Source organism: Gallinula chloropus (genome assembly GCF_964237585.1).
Source record: "Gallinula chloropus genome assembly, chromosome: 2".
Lineage (NCBI taxonomy): Eukaryota > Metazoa > Chordata > Aves > Gruiformes > Rallidae > Gallinula > Gallinula chloropus.
In genome coordinates, this window is record NC_140086.1 from 95,966,166 (window position 1) to 95,989,364 (window position 23,199).

The 23,199-nt window shown below is 44.3% G+C and overlaps 1 protein-coding gene across 1 annotated transcript in view; it reads right to left on the reverse strand.

Annotated features, from left to right (window-relative positions):
* The window catches only part of JARID2 (jumonji and AT-rich interaction domain containing 2), a 225,841-nt gene that overhangs the window by 124,635 nt on the left and 78,007 nt on the right, over positions 1–23,199 (reverse strand). The window contains exon 2 of the mRNA XM_084279710.1: positions 5,425–5,560. Coding sequence (XP_084135836.1) covers positions 5,425–5,560 — 136 coding nt within the window. The remainder of the gene's footprint in view (positions 1–5,424; positions 5,561–23,199) is intronic.

Below are 23,199 nucleotides of genomic sequence, written 5' to 3' on the forward strand. Positions count from 1 at the left end.
CCAGTATTTAATTGCAGCCATCGGAAATAAGAGAGATGAAGTCACCACTCTATTTCAACCACCACAGTGAATGAAGAGGGCAACTTTCTTCTTCAAAATTAAAGGTGGGGCAGTGGTCCGGCCTACGTGCCTGCACCAGGGAGGAAGGAGGTGCGCACTGCTCTGGGCACGCAGTGGCGCAGCTGAGGCGGCAGCACTTCCCTGAGGGTTGCTGCGTTTCCATCCGCGCAACCCAGAGGAGAAGAGGCGCGGCCTGGGCCCAGAGAAGACGCTGTTGCCCTGCTGGCAGCTGCTGCCTCCCCCACATAGTTGGCTTTTGGCAAATAACACACGGCACTGAGCTGAAGCACCCAGCTCAGCTGTGCTTCGGCATTCCTATGTCTGTCACAATTTTTACACCATGCCAGGGGTATCATCTACACAGCCAGGGAAAAGAGGATTCATCAACAAGGTGGAAGCGGATGAACCCAGCCCCACACCACCCTACCACCGGGCACCTTTATTTCAAGATGGCTCGCTGGGGAACATCAACAAAAAAAATCCCTCCACAGCAAGGAGGGAACACTTGAAAATCCACACAGCATGAGAAAAATAGCAATTTCCAGATGGCACTGCTGCCTGCCCCAGCCGGCCTGGCCAGCCAGCACAGCAGCCAACCCATGGGCAGGCCTGGGCGTCAAAGCAGGCTGCTGCCGCTGGGTCTGGCACGATGGTCCTTCTGCAGGCTGCCTCAGAGGCTCCTGCGCCTCTCCATGAAGAGACATTTCATTTTTGGAAAATGCAAGTCACCAACAAAAGCCACATCGGCTTGGGAACAGCCGAGGGCAGGAGCAAACCAGCACAGGGGAGAAAGGGGCACTACAGCCAACTGTGTACCAACCACCACTCCCATCAAAGTGCTGACATTGTTCCTTCTCTGTTTAAAGAACACATATAAAATAAGTAAACAGCTTTAACAACCCTAAACATAAGGTGAAATCTCTCAGAACAGAAAAGTCACACACTTTTACTTATCTCTATTTACTCAATGAGTAAAACTTCCAACTTCCGCCTCAAACCAAAGCATTCCCCTGTGTACTTTTTGGTTTCCCTACTAGATCATGCTTGCCACAAGCTTAACCTAGCTGGCACGTGCAGAAACTGCCATGACACCTTTCTAGTACAAAGTATAGCTGGTGAAAACACGCTATCTCTGTGGGTAATTCTAAAGTCTGGTTTATCATCTCTGTAGATTATTTTACCATTAAAAAAAAAATTTCAAACTTTGGCACTTTCTCCATTCATGAAAAACTCTAGTGTTTCTGTGTACCTGATTTCTTATCACAGGCTTTGAAAAATAGCATTTAAAAACTTATGTCATAAAAATCTGGTTTTATGACATACTCATTTGAGGGTACTACATCTATTCTCATAAACAGAACACAAGCAATAATTACATCTTTCATTGCCTTTTTTACAGCCTTATCTCCCATTCTAAGCTACACCAGAGGAGAACAATTTCCCAAGGGAACCAGTTTTCCTTTTAGGCGAGGATCTCTGTAAAACTGGTATAACAATTCCAAACACCAATCCCTATTCTGAAAATCCTAACACCAGTGACAGGCAGCAGTAATCAAAATCACTAAAGAGGTCCCTCTGGGTTTTCCAGAGCACGACCTTGTTTCCATAATCAGACTTCCAGTATGCCATTTAGGGCGGCAAGAGGGTTTCTTGACAACCTGTTGAAGCACCTCCTTCAGATTTTACATTCCCACACACTGAAGAGGAACACACAGCAAACAAAGGCATATTGTAGTGTGTCATTCTGCACTCTGCAAGTGTCTTGAGTCAACACAAACACACATGCATTATATCCACGCATACAACAGCCATAATGCACCCGCTTGCCTTTCTCTGAAAACCTTCAACTTGGGGGTGGGTGGGTGTGAGGAAGTAAGAGTAAAGAAAGTAGAAAAACTTTCAGGATGAAAAACAACTAGCAGCACAAACATGCAAGCAAAAATGATCAGGTGAAAAGGAGATACAAAAAAACTAGAAGAATAGAGAGATTTGCAAACATTAACACCACCCCCAAACAAAACCTGTCTGCTTTAATCAGAACCACTTTAAGGAACAGGGTTTCACAACCACAAACTCAAAGTGGCAGGATCATTTTCAGGATAACAAATATCTTTAATAGTGAGGAGGAGATGGCCACAGTATTATAATATATATAATCTCCAAAAGTAACCTGAATTTTTATTTATTTTACTTTATTTTTATTCAGGAGTGGCGTGGAAGTTGATTGTGTCTGGGCCACCAGCAGCCCATCTTAGATCTTGCAGAAACTTTAGTACAGAAGAGATTCCTGTTAATGGGTTCATTTCTCACATTTAAAATGAACTTGCTTTGTGCACTGTCAATCAAAGAGGCACCACTATTCCAGTTACCAAATCACAAACATAGTACCATCAGATACTGGAACAGGCTGCCCAGGGAGGTGGTTGAGTCACCATCCCTGGAGGCGTTCGAAAGAGCAGACGTTGAACTTGGTGACATGGTCTAGTGTGGGGCCTGGACTAGTAGGTCTGGATCTTGAAGGTCATTTCCAACCGAAACCATTCTATGATTCCACTCACCAACTGAAATGCCACAGACAATTTTCATAGTAGTTTAGTTGCAGTTTGGCAAATGCTGGCAAAGCAACTTTTGTAGCAACTTCAGCCATTTCAAATCCACAAAAACATCTTAAAAGACCCCAGTTTTAAGGGGCTGGTACGTATTTTACCATCCTCTACTGCCAAAAGGCACTACTTTCTATTGAAAGGAATTAGGGGCTGCAAGCTTATAAATAAATAAATTTAAGAGATGACAGTTACGACCAGAACAAAGAAACTCTCTCTGCACTACAGATGGTGGCACTAAGATCAAATCCTGCTACCTAGTAACACGGTCCCGTGAGCTGTCAGAGGTACACTAGACCAATACATTGGGAAGGGAGCTCAGAGAGCTTGAAGCCCCCTTAGAGCCCTCCTTCCCACCCCTGGAAATTGTTACCCCTGCCACATACTGGAAGGTGACTAATTTTCCACAGCTGAAGAGCAACACCCTTTAAAGTTCATTAGGGACGGCCACAAGGTTTTGCAAAGCAAGCTCTACACTTCCCTTTATGTTTGCAAGGTAAAGTGCCCTAACCCAAGCTTTGCAGAGGCACTGAATGCATTTAACTTCAAACTATTTCAGCTAGATTCCCCCTGTCCCCTCCCCAAGACCTGTGGGTGCTGAATATAAATAAAGAAATCACCCATATAAAACTGTATTTAGCTGCACACTACCTTTTGGAATAACATGCAAGAAACGATGCTTGTGGCCTGCATGTTGGTAACAAAGGACATTTTTACTTCAACAGTATGAAGTCACAGACCTAAGCCTCACCCTTAAAATACTCTGTTTCCCTAAATTCAGAATAGCTTGGTAATTTCTTAGAATGACCTTCTTTTTCCTCAGTCCACAGAGGCCTGTGGGATTTGAAAGTACATGGCTATGTATTGGGTGTGTGTGTGTGTGTGTGTGTGTGTGTGTGTGTGTGTGTGTTAAGACTTAATGAACAAGTTATATGTTTAAAAAGACTTTCTTAATGTCACCACACAGTACCAATCCTCCTCCCTTTTGCAACTTTCTCCCCTCTGTATAATGAAACATTCTTCCAAGTACCGGTGTATTAAAAAAGCTTTTGGACAGTGATGATGATATACAGCAGCGCTGAGAGAGAGCATTTAAAGACTCACTTGGCAAAGAGTAACACAGAGGATTCATTCTGGCTCAAAAAGAACCCCAAACCTGCAAAACACTAATCACGGACTTCTGTGAGGGAGGAGAAGCACCGAACACTCAGTTCTCAATGCGAGAGGCAAGCTCTAAAGCCGCAAGCCCTGCCACTGCCAGAGGAAGCCGGTGGCATGCTCTGCGTCTGGTACCTGCATCAACACAGCATTCCCAGCCAACTCACTTTTCATCTCAGCTGCCTTTGGAGAAACTAGACACCATAAAAACCTCAGTCATCCTGTAACCTGGCACACCATCAAAGCCTCCTTACACACAATTACTGTGCTTCACGCCTTTAGACTTTTTTCTTTTGACTAAACAAAACCCCCACAATGGAATAAGAAACTTTCCAAGAGAAATTGTGTTTGACAGAAGATCAATGATGCAGAGGTGTTGGAGGGAAAAAAGCCAGCGCTGTTTTGTGTACACCTCCAAGCTTATTAATGGCTTGCTGCTAAAGCTAGATGCCCCTTCCCATCAGATCAGTATTTGGTATTATTGCTGAACTCAGAAGTCTGGGGTCTTCTTTAATCACATTAAGGAGTTTGCAATTGCTTATGCAATACAGTAACTTTATCCTGCTGCCTATCCTTATCCAGCCATTCCCCTAGGTTTTGCCTTGTCGGCAATAACACTCGGTGAAAACGAAGTGAAATTTGACTCACCATGTCAAAAACACAAGCTACATATAAATATGAATAACCTACCAAATAAGCACCCAGCTGCCGCAGTAATGCATTAGCACATGTATAGTTATGCACATGCCTAAAAGGAGCTGCCATAAACCTCCATAGAGAAACAAATAAGCTCTTGTGAGTGAAGAGAAAACCGTAAGCCTGCCCAGAAATCTGAATCCTGCTAGTCATCACTTTAAAGGCTCAAGCCAGCATGACAAAGCCTTTTCAAGAAAGGGTCCTGTGTCAGGGAGCGAATCTGAAAGGGACCCACTTTATATTCACCTCTCAGGACACCGTGGCTTTTTTAAGCAAGCTGTAAGGGAAGGGAGAGCAACAGATAACGACTGGCCAAGGAATTACAAAAAATAAAATTAAACTCCTTTGAAGCCCCTGTCATCTAGGATTGCCTGAGTCTCCTTTTAAAATTTTTAAACAATGTTTGTGTCCTCTAAGTCCTTCAATTTTTTTTATGCAAGTCCTATGACACTTCACCCTGGACAACAGGCAGCGTGAACTGGGGTCACTCCAGAGATACGGATGCTTGTTAAGCATCTAAATGATACAGAGTAGATAAATTCTGTCCAACTGTCCTTCACCAAAGTAACTGAAGCCAACCACCTTTAAATGGATACCTTCTCTGTCGACCTACTCAGCACATCAGGGAGCAGACCAAACAGAGAAGTCTCCTTCTCTGTGGCACAGCAGCTTGTCCCTGGCCCCCTGCCCGACGCCTACCCTCCACACCTCAATCGGTTCGCCAGAAACTGAAACATATGGATTGTTCAAACCCGGCATTATAAGCACTTCAGAAACAAGTTGTTCAGCGCAGATCAAAAGGGCACAGTGCATGCCAGATGGTGCACCGGTCTCCTTCCTCCCTGCAGCAGAACCACCGCACTGAACAGGGCTGAGTCCTTCCAGCCGTACTGCAGAGGCAGCTCACCGTTTACCGCCTTCAGGCTCCCGCTAATGCCATCGCCGTGTTGCCGCTTCTGGGAGTTCTTGAACTCCTTCAGAGATAAATAAAGGACCTTCCGCACCACCCTCTCCTCTGACCAGGGAATCCCATCGCTGTCATCCTAAAGGAGATGGAAATGGAAAGGAGACATTAGTTGGCGTGAATCTGAAACCAAAACAAACAAACCCCAAGAGCCTAGGGCTACACAGATCATTTGCAATTTAAAAAAGGAAAAAAAAAACCAAAACAAAGAGAAACTGAATAAAAATGTTGTGTAACAAAACGCAACCTCAACTCAACCAGCTCTAACAGAGAACATAAACATAACTATTATCATCAAATCAGCGCATTAGCCCCTCTTATCCTTTATCCTGCAAACAGCAGTAGCCGCATACCAGGTGTTAGGCAGGAGGTGAAACTTAACTCTCTAAAATCCTCATAATGAATCCCTTATGGAGAAATTTATCACAGTCAGGAAGTGCTCTCCCAGATAATTAAGGGGGGGGACCCCACTAAATCGAATTTTGCAGAAATTTAAGACATAAGTTTTGTGAACCAACTCCTCTTGTTGCCATTTTTGCTTTGGTTTGTCTCTTGGCTCAGGGCTTCTTTTCTCTGGTTTAGTGCATTTATTGCAGTGTTACAATGAAGTTGTACACTGATAACAATGCAGTTATTCTGAATTTATTTCAGCATAAAGCAAAGTGGAATTTGGCCCAGAGGGCATATGTTTCCTACTTTATTTTTAGGAGACAAGTGCTATATTGTCAAAAGGAATACTAGCGTATGTCATATTTAGTACTTGCTTTAGTTAAAAGATTAATTTCCTGGAAAAGCATTTCCCTAAAGCCTTCAGCATTCAAATAAATTAAGTCAGCAAATTGATATAAAAACATAAGTGAGATCAGGTAAATCATCATATTTTCATAAGCCCTATAATTGTCTTGGGGTCTTTAAAAATCACTATTTGTGCCTTCTTGCCCTTGAATTCCTCATGGGCTACCTGACTGCCAAGCAAAAACAGTAACACTTCTAGGCAGACCTTATTTGGGAAACTATACCACAGCACAGTGACAACCCTAAAAAGCCCCACCAACAATCTACGACAGAAGGAAGGCAGGAGAGTTCATACTATCTCTGCTGTCAAAGGAGTGACCAATACCACCAACTTTTAAACAAGTAAATAAATAAAACAGGGCAGTTTAAGGGGACCACTGATAGTGTTTCCTTTGCTCCTATAGTGAGATACTGGCTTTCAGCTGCTAAATTACGATCAAAAATATGACAAATTGGGAAGGGGTGCAGGGAAGAGAGGCAACACAATTAGTGCTGTGAAAGCAGCCGGCATTTTGGCAGCCAGATACATGTTTCGCTCAAGGGACAAGCTACTATACTTTGAACAAGGCTCAGCTATGCCCGGAGAGCTTTAGAGTGCAGGCAGCTCAGGGCCAAGAAAGCAAACTTTGAAACCCAACACCCACAGCAACCAAAAGGAAAAAAAAAAAGAAAAAAAAAAGAGAAAAGAAAAAAATCTCCAGGCAGGCAAGCATTTTAAAAGCACTAGTATCCAGCTATTTTGTCAACAAAAGTTTACACAAACATCACCAGCTTACCATTTTGCTGCCAACACAACTTCAGCCCTCACCAGAAGTGACACTAAACACAGGAAGGCTGCAGCCTGCTCAACTTTTAACAAAGCTTGTCCTAAGATGCCCCATTTTGGTTCCCCCTGCCTGGTAGGTACAGAGAGGAAACCAAGACAGGAACCCCACCAACAAAGGGCCTGGCAAGATGTCACACATTTCTGTCGTCACAGCAACTACTGATTAAATCCTGAAGGGACTTGTGCTTACTTAGGAAACAGTCATGAACACCTCAGGCACCCATCTGTGCTACAAATACAGGCCTGCTTTTATACATATTCCTAACATAATGCACAGCAAACATAAGGAAGAGGACAAAGAGCCCTCTGGCCAGGCACACTGCTTCTGACTCTGAAGCTTAGACAAGCTATACAGAAACCTTTACAAGAGGAAACAAAAGCATCTACCTGTATTTTCACATACTTCAAGCCAGGCACACCCAAGATACATGTAAGGATGAAGCCCAGAGAATATAAGCCGTAGTCAGAGACATGCCACTTTCTTTAGCCCCTGTCAGCCCCAAGCCTCTCTCCTGTCAAACACCAGGCCCATCCTGAAGCCATGAACCACTTCATCCAGCAGACCCTGCAACACTTGAGGAGCTAGAAGTCACATGAAAACACCCATCAGTTCCTGATCCCGCCGGCCTTTTTATCCCTGCTAAAGATGCATCGAAAAAATTCAAAGAACAAAGACATGAATCCCACTTTGACCCACTTTGTCATGACAGCTTACTGTAAGAAGCACATGGCAGCATTTGCTGTTAGAGCAGTGACAGGGTGAAACCCACTGACAGGATTGATCTTTCAATTGGCGTATGCTGACCAAGCAGCCTACAGCAGCGCATAAGTGACCTCTGGCAGGTACAAGCCATGCCCTGGGACATGCCAGCTACAGTCCCTCTTGTAGGAGGGAAGGTGATCACCACACACCAGAGGGCTGTAGGTCTAGGCCACCCTCGCAAAGTATTTCTGCGAGGAGCCTGAAGTCACCTCCATCTCCCCAGCCCAAGGTACTGGACACGCAAAAGTATGGTTTGTAACCCAGCACCCTGTTTTCTGAGGGATGAAGTTGCCAAGGTACCTTCCTGGTGCCAGCTTGGACGCTCCCGCCTTCCCACAGGCCACGGGGCTGTATAGGCCATAGTGCCACCAGACAGGCGCCAGGAGCAAAGACTTCCATTGGCAACATTTCACACCACATTCCATTTGTGGAGCTGTAAAACTCCGAATTGGCTTCACCCACCCCTCTCCAGAACAGCAGCAGTCGCAACAGAAATGCACACAGGAGAGTCTCTCTACACCACAGCTCTTGCCAGCCCCGTCATGCTGAGGCTGCAGCCACTGTCCTGCCTATGCTGCTCTGTTGTACGCTTTGTCCACACTTGTCACTCAGCTTGGGAGGAAAGGAGTGGAAAGGACCTCAAGTTCCCCAACCCCATGTTCCCACACTATCCAAACTCAGGAAATTAAGTAGCTATGCTGCTGCAAATACCTGCATTCTCTCAGATCCATATACAGGGGCACAGAAAATATTTCACAGATGGCATCTTCCCCCCACCCCGAGCACGCAGCACAAAAGCAGTCACAAGCCAGAGAGCAGCTGACTGTGAGCCCAGCTGAGCTGAAGCTCTGCTGGCAATGCAGCTCCAGCTCCCGACACGTTTAACCATAATTACATGGGTCAGATCGTCTCTGCCTTGTCATGCCAGCGGAGGGAGAGCCGCCATGCGTCCCGCTCTGCACTCACGCTGCCAACAACTGGAAGAGTTATCTCACTTCAGCAAAACAACGTACGCATGCACCCAGAACCATTTGGAAGAGAAAGCCTTGAGGAATTTAATCTATGTAACTTCTTAAAAACAAACAAAAACTCAAAAGGACTGACTCAATTACTGCCTTTAAATATTTCCACAGGGAGTAGAAATTTGATAATAGATGACTCTCGAGGCTGGCAGAGAGGGATATAATATCATCCAACAGCTGGAACTCGAATACAGAAAAATGTAGGACAGAATTAAAGAACAATTTCTGCAACTGTGCAAGTAATTAGCCATTGAAACAACTTATGGGGAACTAATGGATTGTCCATTATTGACTTAGACCCAAGAAAGAACTGTGTATCATCTTAAACTGTAGGTTCATCACCACAAGCCAGTAGCCTTCACTGTGCAGGTCAGCCAAGATGATTTCCGCTTCCCAATCTAACAGAAAATTAGCTTGTACACTCAGTAAAAAAGTAACAGACACAAACAACCAGAGAAGCCCTGGGGCAGAATTAAGAAACAGAACTGCAACATTTGCCTTAAGCTCTTAAAATTAATCACGCTGCCTTCCCTGTTATGCTATTCTGGAGAACCACACGTCACACATACATATTCGAATCTCAGCTACCAGGGCAGCAAAGCAACAGTTCAGCAAATTCAGTCTGAGGGGATGGAGAAGAAGAGCGCAACCTACGTTTACCTACATGGTACATACCAGCACAGGATGCTACCTCATGGATAAAAAAAGAGCAGCCCTCTTCCACACTACCTTGCTGGAGTACACACAATACATATACTAGTATATGTGTATGCAAACTAAATTATACTGCATACCCAAATACATGGTTATCTATAAATAATGCACATCAACATATAAAATACATATATTTGCAAGGAAATAAAAATGTCTATTACACATATCTTTCACCATTCACCTACAGCTGAGGATTTGTTTACTGCATTTCAGCTGCCTACCTGTCATGTGTGGCCTGCACACAGTCCTCCAATTTCTGAAGCTATGCCCAATAACCAAACCAAACCAAACAAAAAAAAAAACCCCAGCAAAGTAGTTAGAAATGAGATGTGGGCTTCACACTGACTCCTGGGTGGGTGAAATGTCACCCTGAAGTAGCAGGTGCTGCTACATGCTGCTCTGCTACACAAGAAGCAGCAGAAGCATACGCGTATGCATGACTCAAGCTTCTCCGTTCATTCATCGTCAGATACTGCATGCTTCAGCCCGGCCCAGCCTTGCCTTAAGCAAACAGGAGTCACACAGTTCACAGGGTAAACCAGAGCTGGGACAAGGGAGAATGCATGCAGCACTCCATTGTATTTGTTTTATGTAAATACTGTAACAGCACCGATGGTTTTATTTGAAAAGTCATGACTTTGTAAGGTACAAAGATACTTAGGAGCATGTGTTATGACTCAGTGTGGCTGGCACATTTCCAGCTCTCTCTTTGGGTCTTTCCCAAGCACGCATCTCCTGACCCCATTCTTCATGCCAGGTTGCAGAAAGCAAAACAACAAAACACAAACCCCCTCTTTTTTCTTCTTCCAGCGCTGCAGCCAACACTCGGTTAAAATCACTGTAGCACCCAATGCCCGAAATGAATATGCTTTCATGGTTCAACAGCCCCCAGAGAGTCTTTCCTGCAGACGTGAGAAGGTCATTTTGAAGCAACGGGAAAAATAAACCACAAATTTCTACCCTTTCCTCAAGGATATTTTTGAAGGAGAACTATTTCAAAGGGTGGGTTTTTTCTGTGTTTAGTTAGCAACAAAACAAAAATCTGTCTTTTGCATGAAAAACAGGCAACACATTGTCAGAGATCATATAAATTACTTTTTTGCTGAAGGACCAGAACAGAAATGTTTGTTTACTAGATTCAAGACCTGCAACAGATTTTTGCCTTTTAGCAGTGTATTATCAATACAAAACAGTTATACCTGGTTTTCTCTAAAAGCCAGACCTAAAAGAAAGTGGCGGAAAACTTAAAGATACGCCACCCAAGGCTGAAAGAGATCTTCTGCGCAGCTTTGGGTGAGTTACCACCACTAAGTACGATCAGCAGGTTTATTCATTTAAAAAGCCCACTTCCTCACTACGCGTACGGCACGGCGTGAACCTCGTGAGAAAGTGCAAAGTCTTACTACTGTACCAACACGTGTACTTCCCCTGTTGCATTAGCAAGAGGTCTCCACTGTATCGCAAAGTCCCGTCAACCTTCTCATCACCCTGAACATGCATCCTACTCACAGAGGAAAGCCCCGCCGTCAGCCCATCAATGCAAACTCCATCTCTCCAGAACTCACAGCAGCAACAGGCCGCGCCATGCCCAGATGGTAGAAACCATTCTAAGCGCAGAAACTCCTAGCAAAGGTTTGAACTTCCAGGGTAACGATTTGAAACCAGACTCCAATGTATTTAACTGAAGCTATATAAATAAAGACCTTCTGCTGCTTCTGACAACTATCATGCTGCTTGGACTTCCAATAGCCAAGCACAGCATCGTGCAAACTGGATATATACCCATACATATCCACAGTAGTATGCTTTTGTTTTCAATCAAGGTCCCTCCATTCTCTTCTCCTCTGAGAAGGAAGTTCACACTTACTTAAGATTTAACCTTTTAATCGCATTTAACTATCCAGAGAGCATATAGCAGTTACTCATTTAAAACAAACTGCTTATATCCAGTGAGGGAAAAAAATAAAGACTCGTGAATGGCTTAAACTGATGAAGATTGATATGGCTTGGAGACTTTATAGTACAGTGACTCACGCCTTCTGGAAAACGTAATCCGTTCTGTCTAGTTTAGGAAAATAGGTCATGTTTTAAAAACATGCTAACTAACATGAAGAAAGGGGAAAATTTCTTTATTAATGGTTCTGTTATAGCATTTAAATGTATCTGGTAATCATAGTGACTTTTTCCCTCATAATTCCAGAAAACTTCCCCAAATAACTTGCATTACCATATAGTTCCTGACTGGCAGAACCGATGTTAACATGGCAAAGAAACGAAGCAGGGAAAGAAAAAATGTCTCTGCCTGCTTTAAGCACTTCTATGGCAGCTTTCATCCCCTGCAGTCTCGCCCTTGGTCCATGCTCGTTCACCAGCTCCTGATACACAGTGGAGGTTCACCTCCTCCTTTCAGGCCAAATTCATGCAAGTGAAGCACCAGAGAGAAAGACTCTGGATTTTGGGTCACTAAAGGCCTCAGGCACTTTTGAGCCCAGTGAGCTTCAACCTGCTCTTGCAAGAATATATTAGGGTAAAAGAGTCATAATCAAAATTTCCACACATACAGGCTCCCAGAATTGAGGCATTAAAAATAGTTCATCATTTTGTCTTAGGCCTAATAATGAAATCTTTAAAAATAGCACCTTTATGACTTCTTTGTTTTGCATAAACTCAGAGGCCTCAGTGATGTTTCTGCACCTATAGAAAACTACCACTCAATACGAAACTAGTGAAAGCTTACAAGACATTAACTTTCCCATCTGGGGCTGCCACAATGAGCTGGTTTTGGCTGGGATGGAGTTAATTTTCTCCATAGTAGCTGCTACGGAGCTATGGTTTGGATTTGTGCTTCAAGTGTTGATAATACAGAGAGACATTTTCTGCACTGTTGAGCAGTGCTTAGACAGAGAGCCAAGGCCTTTACTGCTTCTCACCCCACCCCACCAGTGAGCAGGCTAGGGGTGCACAAGGAGTTGGGAGGGGACACAGACAGGACAGCTGACCCCAACTGACCAAAGGAATATTCCACACCATATGGTTGTGTGCTTAGCATATAAAGCTGGGGGGAGAAGAAGAGAGGAGGGAACACTGGGAGTGATGGAGTTTGTCTTTGCAAGTCACCGTTACACATGACGGAGCCCCTCTTTCCTGGAGATGACTAAACACCTGCCTGCCCATGGGAAGTTGGGAAGGAATTCCTTATCTTTCTTTGCTTGTGTGCACAGCTTTTGTTTTACCCATTAAACTGCCTTTATCTCAGCCCATGAGTTTTCTCACTTTCTGATTCTCTTCGCATCCTGCTGGGGGTTGGGGGGAGGGGGCGGGGGGTGCTGCTGTAAGGGAGCAGCTTAGCTACCAGCTGGGGTTAAATCGCAACACAGGATAAACACTTTTAAAAAGGCTAATTCCAAACAGAGAGCCTTCAGAGTAACTTCACAGTAAAGCCAGGTCTGAAGTTTCCCTATTTAAGGCTTCAACTCAAGCCACCTCTCACCGAAAGCAGTGTCTCCACAGCTGTAACTTCCTTAGGCCAGACCTAATCAAACGTTTTGCAAACACAGCCCCAGAGTTCTGGGCTCTGACAAGCCAGCAGCATGCAGAAGCAAGCTACAAAAAACTGAAGGTGGTAGAGTGCTGGAAGAAAGAGATGTGAAGGTACAAGATACCTATTCAGAGTGGGGGAGCGGTTTTGGTAACCAGCTTCAGTGATTTCTTTCACCTGCCATCACATAGGACGTGCCTGCCCCAACCCTGATGCCAGCACTAGCCCTTAGGCAGCCATTAGACCAGGTTTACTGGAGAAAGGAGTCGAAGTCTCACATCAAGACAAGAAAAATGATCAATTTCAGCCAGATCAGCTCCCTTACTACTGTCCATGTGGCCACATGGGAGCTACCGCTGGGGCAGAGATAAAGGCAGGACTGGCCCTTTTAGCAGCAACCTGCGTTTGGAGGGATACAAGCCCATAATGACATCAAACCATGACAGTCACTGTATGGAAAGGAGGGCATTGGAGATGGTATCCAGGAAATTAAAATCCCTTTGCTTTAACATAACTATGATAAAACCCAAGTATCTCATTGCATTCAGATGAGCCATACCCATTTGAGGAGCAAAGGGGATACACACACAGTGTTATCTGTTAAAGAGGGACAGGGCCTGCAACATTTCAGGTAGGCCACAGCCTGACAAAGTACAAACTTCTGTCTGACCACCACTTGTAGCCAATTTATGCCCAAGCAAAGGCTCTGAGTTGATAAATGAATTCCTTTTTAGGTGTTCTCTTAAAATAAATTTAAAAAAATAAATGTCTCACAAAATGCACACTGCATTATCTTTGAAAGGGTACTCTGTATACAGAGACATACATGCCTTCCAGGCAGAAACCAAAATAATTTAAGCATCATTTCCCATGTAGGTGAACAGGTCTAAATCCTTCTTAATAGAAAACCAGACCGACCTCATGGGGGACACTCGAGCTCTGCATGTCTTCCCTTCCCTGAAATACCACGAAATAATGTATACTTATCTTTGATTACAGACTACGAAAAAACTACAGCTGAAATTGGATTAGAAACTTCTGCTGAAAAACAATTTATTGCATAACACAACTCTGACAGCCTGGGTTTCTGGCCACCAACTGAGCCTTTATAAAAATCTGCTGGGCAGCTGCCAAATCAGCTCTTTGAGTCTTGGCATGTCTGACATCTGAGGCAGTAGTCAAGGCAGCCACATGTCCTGTGCCATCCACGGCCCTGCACGTCTATGGTTAAATGGTACCGTCAAAGAACAGAGCAGTACGAGCCATTAAACACACAAAGGTAAAAATCTCCTGCAGCTGTGGATCTGACAACTCTGATCACGCTGCAGAAGACCAAGAGCCACAGCAGGATTTTTTTCTTTTTTTTTTTTTTTTTTTTCCAGGATCTGGCATTAATTTGAACATAAAAGTAGCTTATTAAGAAGAGGGGAAAAAGAGAAGCAAGAAATGGTAACGAGCTCCAAAAAACCTCTGCGCTCCTAGCTGAAAATCACTGCCATTTAGAAATTTCTCATTCCCAATATTCTTACTCTGTCTCCAGTTCTAATTAAAACTCTCCACCAAGTACACTTCAGATAGACACATAAAACCCAGTATACACAGAGAGTATTCGGCAGCTCTAGATAATTAAATTCAAATATATTCTTTCTAATTAATTTCATTTTGATTCAGTTCATATTTTTATAAGGTGTTCAAGCTCCAGTATGCAGCCATATGAATTCAGTCCAATAAAAAAGTATTTTCTGCTGTTTAAATGTCTGCTAATAAGACCTACAGATGTGAAGTTTAATATGGCTAATCCAGTCCTGCTGCATATTACTAATTATCTTAAGGCTTTTTTCCACCCTCAAACTGAAAAGCCTGATCCTTTACTTGAAAAACAGTAACCACTTCTTCATGCCAAAATAGTGTCAAGGTAGCAGGGAAGAGAGAAAGACCCAACTGGCGAGTTTGCTTTCACTATTTCTAGGGGATTTAAAGAGATCAAATTTTTTGGCATCTCATAGCATCTGAAAGGTCAGCGGTATCAGTATTTTAGAGAAGCTGGAGTACCATTGATATGTTTAGCACCTATCCTCACAAGCATCACAGGAAATCAGCACTCATGTCCTTTCTTTGGTAGGATTTTGGTACCTAGATGATGAAGCCTTACCTGCTCATCTACTTGCTTTCTTAGGAACACGGCTGTACATACCAGCAAAAAACTGCATCTGCCAATATTACATTGTTCCCTTGGTGAAATAAATACACTGGTACAAAGCCTATCTAGCTTAGCAATGCTATTTAATGTAGCTGTGCCCATCAGGAACATGATGCCTTCACAAGCTTGAGGCTGGGGATGGAGAATCCCTTGCAGACTTAGGAAGGTCACCCAATCCCTGCTGGATGATGCTGTGCCAAGCCATCACTTGTTCCCATTTAAACCTTTCCAGTGTTTTGGGCTGGTTTAAAGAGATGAAACAGGAGGTTTTGGCTCACCTTACTCCGTTTGACAACAGTGCAGTAGAACATGCTTGCATGAGGAGCTCCATGCCAGAGCCACCAAAGCCCTGGCAAGAGGGCCATGGCTAGCAGCAGAGCGGATGGCATTGCCAAAGACAGGGCACGGCAAACTCTACCCACAGTGTAACTTACACAGCATCAGACCTGCAAGTTTGCATAAATTTGACCCAGAGCAGGTATATGTGATGCAAGAAGTCCCTTGCCTTAGCTTGGAAATGTTTAACTTGGTTTCCTCCTCTTTCACATCAGCCTACGGGATGCCCCTCATGCAGGCAATCACTAGACTTAAAAGAAGATTTAGGGGTTTTTTTAAAACAAACCAAAACAAACCAACAAAAATAAAACCAAAACCCCACAAACAACACCCAACCCATCTTATCAGACTTTAAGCCCAGGAGGGGTAGTTACAGAGCCAAACATGCTGAACCTATTGCTGGGGAATCTCAGGATATGGGAGCCCAAGTGCATTTTATTGGGCTGGACAGGGAACTACATCAGTTACATCGAGGCAGGCTCCTGGGATGGACCTGCTGATACTGTGCTAAGAGCATGACATGTTGATTTTGCTTTATGTACTGCCCAAAACATGAGATTTTATCAGACCCTTTTTGATCTTACTTACCTTCCCAACTGGCAGAATATCCTTTAAAGCAGGAGGCAGAGGAGGGAGGGGGGAAATATCCGCTGAAGCTGGGTAGACTAAACCTGTGCTCTCTTCTCTCATAAGCCAATTAAAGAAGACATATGGGGATACTCTAAAACTACTCTAAATGTATTTTCAGGTCAGTTTAGTTACATCAGCAAATTTTCTGCACAAAGATAAGATATATAATCAGAGAAAACCTATGCACTAAAGCTTTACCAAGCTCGCCTTTCAGTATTAAATGTATTTGACTTACAAAATACCACCCAGCAAACAAATGATGGTATTTTAGTAGCACAGGGAAGCAAATAATAAAACCGGCATTTGCTCCATGAGGCAATTGCTCAGTAACAAATCAGATAAAAGCATCCCAGTGACTTCCCAGAAGGCCTGCAGAACATTTTTCCAAATAACCAGTGCCAAAGGAGGGTAAAGACCATTACCTGGAATTGAAGTTGCAGCAGATTGCTCAGGGTACCAAAGTCGAGAATTTCAGACAGAGCTCAGCCAAAACACTGCCCCACCACACACAACCTCCACCTCTTGCTGCAATTTAAAACATAAGGGAGGAGGAGGAAGAACTAGTGGCTGCTGGAAACTTTAAGACCTGGACTGATTTCTGAAGCCACACCAGTTAAATTGAGAAGATAAGGGGCAGCTGGGGGGTTTTGTGGAGGAAAAGGAAGTTCTTTCTCATGGAGATAGAGGCTTTCCTACCTGCACACAGGTGTTTTGCAACAACTGGATCTGTGTTAAACTGATATAGGATAAGCACAATTGCCTTTCTACCCTTCCATGATCTATTCCTTCTCCTCCCCCCTTCTTTTTTTCTTTTCCTTTCTTTTCCTTTTTTTTTTGCATAGCAAGTCTCCACGAAAACTTTCAAAATAGTGGCACAATCATTTTTCCTTTGGGTTTCTCAGTTGGTGCTGAGTGGCACAGCATCAGGGCAGGGGAGATGCTCAGGTGGGGTGCCAGGTGCCCACGCCAGCACAGAACAAGTCCCTCTGCTGAGAACTGTTTGGGTTAGCCTTCAATTCCCTCATCCCTCCCCAACTCCCTGATCAATGGCAACATTCAAACTTTACTGAAGATATTAGAAGCACATCAAAGACAACCATTAAGCTTTTAAGTGCACTAATTGACATTTTAGCACTTACAAATCCATCTATGTGTTCTATCACTCAATTTAAGGGACTTGATTCCCCGCCCGGTAAAGAGTTCCCTGTGTTTTTAGCAGGCAGAGGGGGATTTTCAAAGCTTCTCCCCCCCCCACCCCCTCGACGGGATTTTAGAGAATTCAAATTACAAATATAATGCACTTCAAAAAGTAACACGTTTCACAAATTTAAGAGCTCTTCCATAAAAGCTGTAAATGGCATCACAGCTATAACTCACAGGCTTCTAAGCTCCAATGAATTCTGCAGCTGTTATGGCACGTCGAAGCCAAATCATTGTTACCTTCACACCACCACAACTGAAAACCCCAGCTATGATATTACAAACTGCATGGTGCTACATGAAAAAGGAAGGCAAAAAAAAAAAGAGAGAAAGGGAAGGGAAGGAAAGGAAGAAAAAAGAACCCACAGATGATTTAGCAGCTCCTTCTTTTCTCCCTTCATGAAGTTGGCATAAAACAGACGCTAAAACCGTGAGCAACTGCTCTGGAGTGACTGTCCCATGACAGGATCCAGGGAGGCATTTCAGAGCAACCCCCCACGGATTCTGTAAAACCAGCAGGTACAGCACTCCCCTCCCCAGGTATAGCGACATACAGCAGATGAGCCCCGACCCAGCGGCCAAGCCCAGTCTCTGATCGCAGAAGAGCATCTCAGTGACAGCAGGTCTGGACCCTTCTTCTATTACTGTCATATACCAACATGTTCACCTTCTGTTCTGCTAGAGAAATCCTCATTCACTCCCAATATTTAAGGCAACAAGAAAGATCAAATTAAATTCTCAGGGTTTTAAGCCGCTCAGTTCATCGCTAGATCTATTTTAGGGTCTGAGGCTGCCAGCCACCCCCACAGAATCTGCATGCTAAACAAGGCTTTTGACAGGCTTGTTTATGCCTTCTGCAGCAATCAAAGGCAAAACATTACAAATTGAAGAACGGGGAGATGACTACAGCAGGGTGGGTAACAGAAACCTCAGAAAGCCGGCCAGCAGCTAACCTGCGGCTCACCAAGCCCTGCAGAGCAGGGGACAGAAACGGATGGCTCAAGTAGGAACAGTTCTGCGCTGTACCTATACAAACACCCGTGGGCAGGACCCCTGAAGCACACGTCCAGCCAAAGAAGCAGACGAGGAATCACAAGAGAAGGAGCAAAATTGTTCATTTTCTCCAAAAGTCCCATGCGGGAAAGGTCATGGTTTAAGAATGCCAGTTTGTGGATTGCAGGGGACTTGAGATTTTTTTACTGGTATCGGACAAACACCCAAGAAAACAAGTAGGCGCAGACAGGGAACAGGATTTCTGTGGTTGGGGTTTAAATGGAAACGCCAAGGCTGCCTTTTGGGACCCAGGCAGTTACGCTGCACGAGGCTGTTACCTACATCCAGTCCGTGCCTTTCCTTCGAGAAGGCAAAATTCCATTTTCTCTTCAACTCTTCCCCACGTTGAACATGGGATAAGGACAGACTCAGTTTTACTCAGTGACACGCATTGGGAACTGCATGGCCTGCACTTTAGCAAACCCACCACATGGCAGGGAAGCATCTAAGATGTGCGTTAAAATTACATCCAGAAGAAATTTAGTGGTACGCCTTTGCTACTGTGTTCCTTTAAACCTTTCACCTCTTAAACTGCAAGTTCAATGTCAGATTATAAACATCATAAAAGCTCATAAAACCCAATCATAAAACTGCCAGCTCATTTCAAGATTATTTGCTCTTAGCCTTGCAAAAACATCATGAGCCGTAAGAGAATTGCATCATCTCCCTGCAAACCCCATCCCTCTTCGTTTGCATCACGTTAAGGTCACTGCAATCATCCTGTCTGTGTCGATGGGATGGGCAGGCATTGTAGCCTTACCTTGAAGACAGACTTTGCAGGGGAGCTTCAGAGCCCGTCACACACCTACTACACCATACTGAGCAGCATCCACTTCTGACAAAATCATCTGCTGTTTCACCTCCCTCCCGCAAAACCTTCATGTGTTACCAGCACAACTGACAGGGACAGAAAAGCCCCCAGCTGCACCAGGAACAAACACCAAGTGCAGGTTTCAGGGCTCCTCTGTGGTCCCCTCCATCCCACACAGCCTTGCTAGAGCTTGGCCCAGGCAGCTGCCCAGAACACAGGCAGTAGCAGAGGCTGACAGACACCTCCTCACTCATCACCACCATCAGAGTGCTGGCATTAGGCTGCAGCAGGGAAAGAGGCAGAATTTTGTTACTTGGGCTGGGTTTCCCGCACCACCAGCCACATCGTTTCACCCCTCCCTCTCTAGGGAAAAGGCTGTGGTCTGGGTGAAAGCTGTCTGCTAGCTTCTCTGTGGAAGTGAATGGTTTGAGTGAAATTGTTACAGGGAGTCCAGGCAGAGCAGAGCTCAACAACACCACCTTTACACCAAAGCATTCCAGCAAATGCCTAAATCACAACTAGCCTAACGCCAAGCAAGGCCACAGTGAAGTTACGGCTTTGAAGGCAGACGGCAATCAAGACTGCGACTTGTAGGGCAGACCATGCCCACCCCACCGACAATAAACTCAACCTGATCCTTACACTTCAAGCACACATCACAGCACTCCGGTTTCTGGCTTTGCTGTGCACTTGCAGAAGGTGAAACAAGGTAACCAGAAAAGAGGGAAAGGGGAAAAAAGAAGAGACAAACCCAAAGACTGGATTAAAGAGAGCAGTACATTTTTAGGTGTGGAGCAGCTCTCCCAGTCTCTCGGCAAATGAGGTGGCAGCAGAGAATCACCCAGGCAAGTTTAGGAAGCTGTATTACTGTTTATTTTCATTTGCAGTCTATTGATTTTACTGTTTTGTGAGCTCACTCATGAGTAATACTGGAACTGGAGGCTAAATGCGATGATGGACTAGGCAAGGCAGATACACCCACCCAAAGAGAGCATCTCCTCTGCTCCCAGCAAAACAAGCGGGCCAACTAGAGCCCAGCACTGCTCCTGTGAAGCTGTGTGCAGGCAAAAGATTAACCATCCATCCTTACAAGTCTGCAGCAACTCCTTATCAAATTTCCCTGACAGATAGAAGGGTGAGGGACAGACTAGTAATGACTACACTCCCCCGTTGTGGGCAGGAACAAAGTCAGTAGCTGGATTTTGCTGCAGGAGCGGTCATAGATGCACTGGGCACGTGATCACATCCAGTCATGTTACATGAACACAACAGCCTGTGGGAGCAGCGGCTCCAGCAGGACACAGGGATGGAGCTACATATGCCTCGGAGAGCAGGTCATGCTGAATCCTAATGAAATTAAAAAAAAAAAACCCAACCAAAAAAAAGCTATCTGCTTAAATGCCTTTGCATTGCTAGGTGACCTGCTCCTCCTCCCTGTGACTCCCGCGTCCCAACCACCACAAGTTGCTGCATACAGATGTAGCAGCAATGGTACAGCTTAATCAGTCAATGTTTTCACAACACATATTTCAAATACTAAGCACTTATTGAAGACTTAGAAGTTACTGTGTAAATATTTGTATTATATTATACTGCTAACGCTTCCTCGCCAACTGTGGAATTTTAAATCTATCTCGTCTGATAAAGCTTTATTTACATATCACACTGCTCTCGATACTCAACAAAGTGAACTGACTAAATTTACACCAACTCCATTCAAGGAGTACATGTCAGGAAAGAGCAATTCAATGATTTTTCGTCTCTGGTATGTGACTAAACTAAACCACAAAGCAGTCACAAGGCTTGCTGTGCGTTGACGGGAGCTCTTTTCACTAGGCGCCAATGTTCACAGGGGAAAGCAAGGCAGAAAAGCACCTTGGTCTTGAAATACCCTACGACCAGCAGGGTCTGCACTGAGAGCTATACACTCCCAGCACAGCGTCTTACAGTAAGTCTCCACTCAAAATTTGGGAAGCTGGTGTTGCTTACAGACTGCACACCCATGGCACTGCAGAGGTCTGAAGCACTCCTAGGATGCTGTGATGTCCCCAAGGCAGTGCAATAGCCCCAGGGTTACCAGAGCTATTTCCAGAGGGGAAAAGCAGGATTTCACACACACACATACACCCCTTCCAGAGTTGGTTACTTGTTTATTTGGGTCAGATTATCACCTCCCACTATTTTACAAGAGGAAGGCCATGAGAAGCTGCTAATGCTCAGACAAGCAGCTAATACCTGGGAAAACATGATCAAGAGGCAACCAGCAGAAACGCAAACACCATTATTGGTCCCAAACAAAGTACCTCATGTGGGGAAAAAAACCAGCCACCAAAACACAGTCATTTTTTTCACTATCTCTGAAAAAGAGAACAGATTTAAATGGGCTGGGTTTTTGACATACAAAATACTGTGCAAAACCCTTTTGTCCTGGCTATTCCCTCCACCCCAGAAAAAAAACCCTAAAAAGTGAAAATGAGACTTATGGGACTTCGTATCCACTCCAACAGTTGATACCAAGTTGATCATCACATCAGCTTTGAAAAATCTGCGTGTCTAGAGCACCCGCTGTATTGAAGAAAACCCTGTAGTGCGATAATCTGTTTACTCACTGCATCCAACCCGCAGATTTATTCTTTATTTTACATACTGAATGAATATTTACTCTCCGGTGAATTTAGTTAGACTTGCACAATCATATGTTGGGGGAGGGAGGGGGGGGAGATGGAGTTGAAGTCGCATGCTACCTTTCGACAGCTCTGCCAGCTGGAAATATGCCATCAATTGTCTGTTCTGTACGTGATGCGAAAGCAGAGGAGCCTGCTTAATAGATATTCATTCAATTTCACCATGTTTACTTCGGGTTTAAGAAAATGGCCATGAAGAAGACAGATTAAATATTTTTCCTTTTACAAATATCCCTCCTGTCTTATTTTGTAACAAGCTCTTAGCCTCATACCAAGTTTATGACATTTCTAATTTTAAATGTTATGGAAATTGGAAGAACAAAGTAGAAATGGAAATATTAGCAGAATTTTCCTTCGTTTCAAAACCTGAACGGGAACGGTATCATACTAAGAAAAAAAAAAAAAAAAGTATGTCCAAGCATTCTGTATGTGTCACTACCAAAAGCCATGAATTCTGTCCTGGAGAAGTATGCCTGGCTTCCATAGAAAGTCAAAGACACCCATAAACAAACAGCAAAAAGCAACCATTTCTGTCAGCCAGCTTATTTGAGAGAACCAAGATTTGGTCCACAGCACTTTCATACAGTCTTTCCCCCACCTTTTGCTGTGCATAGGGAAGGACAGATGGACGTCCACACAAAGAAATGAGATGGCATGGATTGCCCAGGAGTTGCAGCACCTCAAGCTCCAGGCTGCTGACCTCAAGCTCACGATGGCTCGCAGCCCCGTGACAGCCCCGTGACAGCGGGCCAATTTACGGTCCCCAGCCTACTACAGAGAAATAAACAGGCAGCACGTTGTTCACAGGCTCCCCCCACGCCCCCCTTACCACTCAAGAAATGCTACTAATACAACGATTACTTAACCATATAAATCTGAGGTTAATAAAAAGACCATGCTTTGAGTGACAATATCTACTTTGCCATCGCAGAACTAACTCTTTATTCCCTATAAATAAATGTTATTATCCGGGAATTGAACTCTGAGTGGTGAACTAGTAGCTTGCTTTCTTAGATGCTTCAATACATTAAGTGCTTTGCATTATGGGCAGATCAACTGCCCATTCACTAAGAAAGGTTACCAAAGAGATGCTGTAATCTCATTTAGCTCCCCCAGTGTTTAGCTTCTGCGGCCAATCCGATAGCA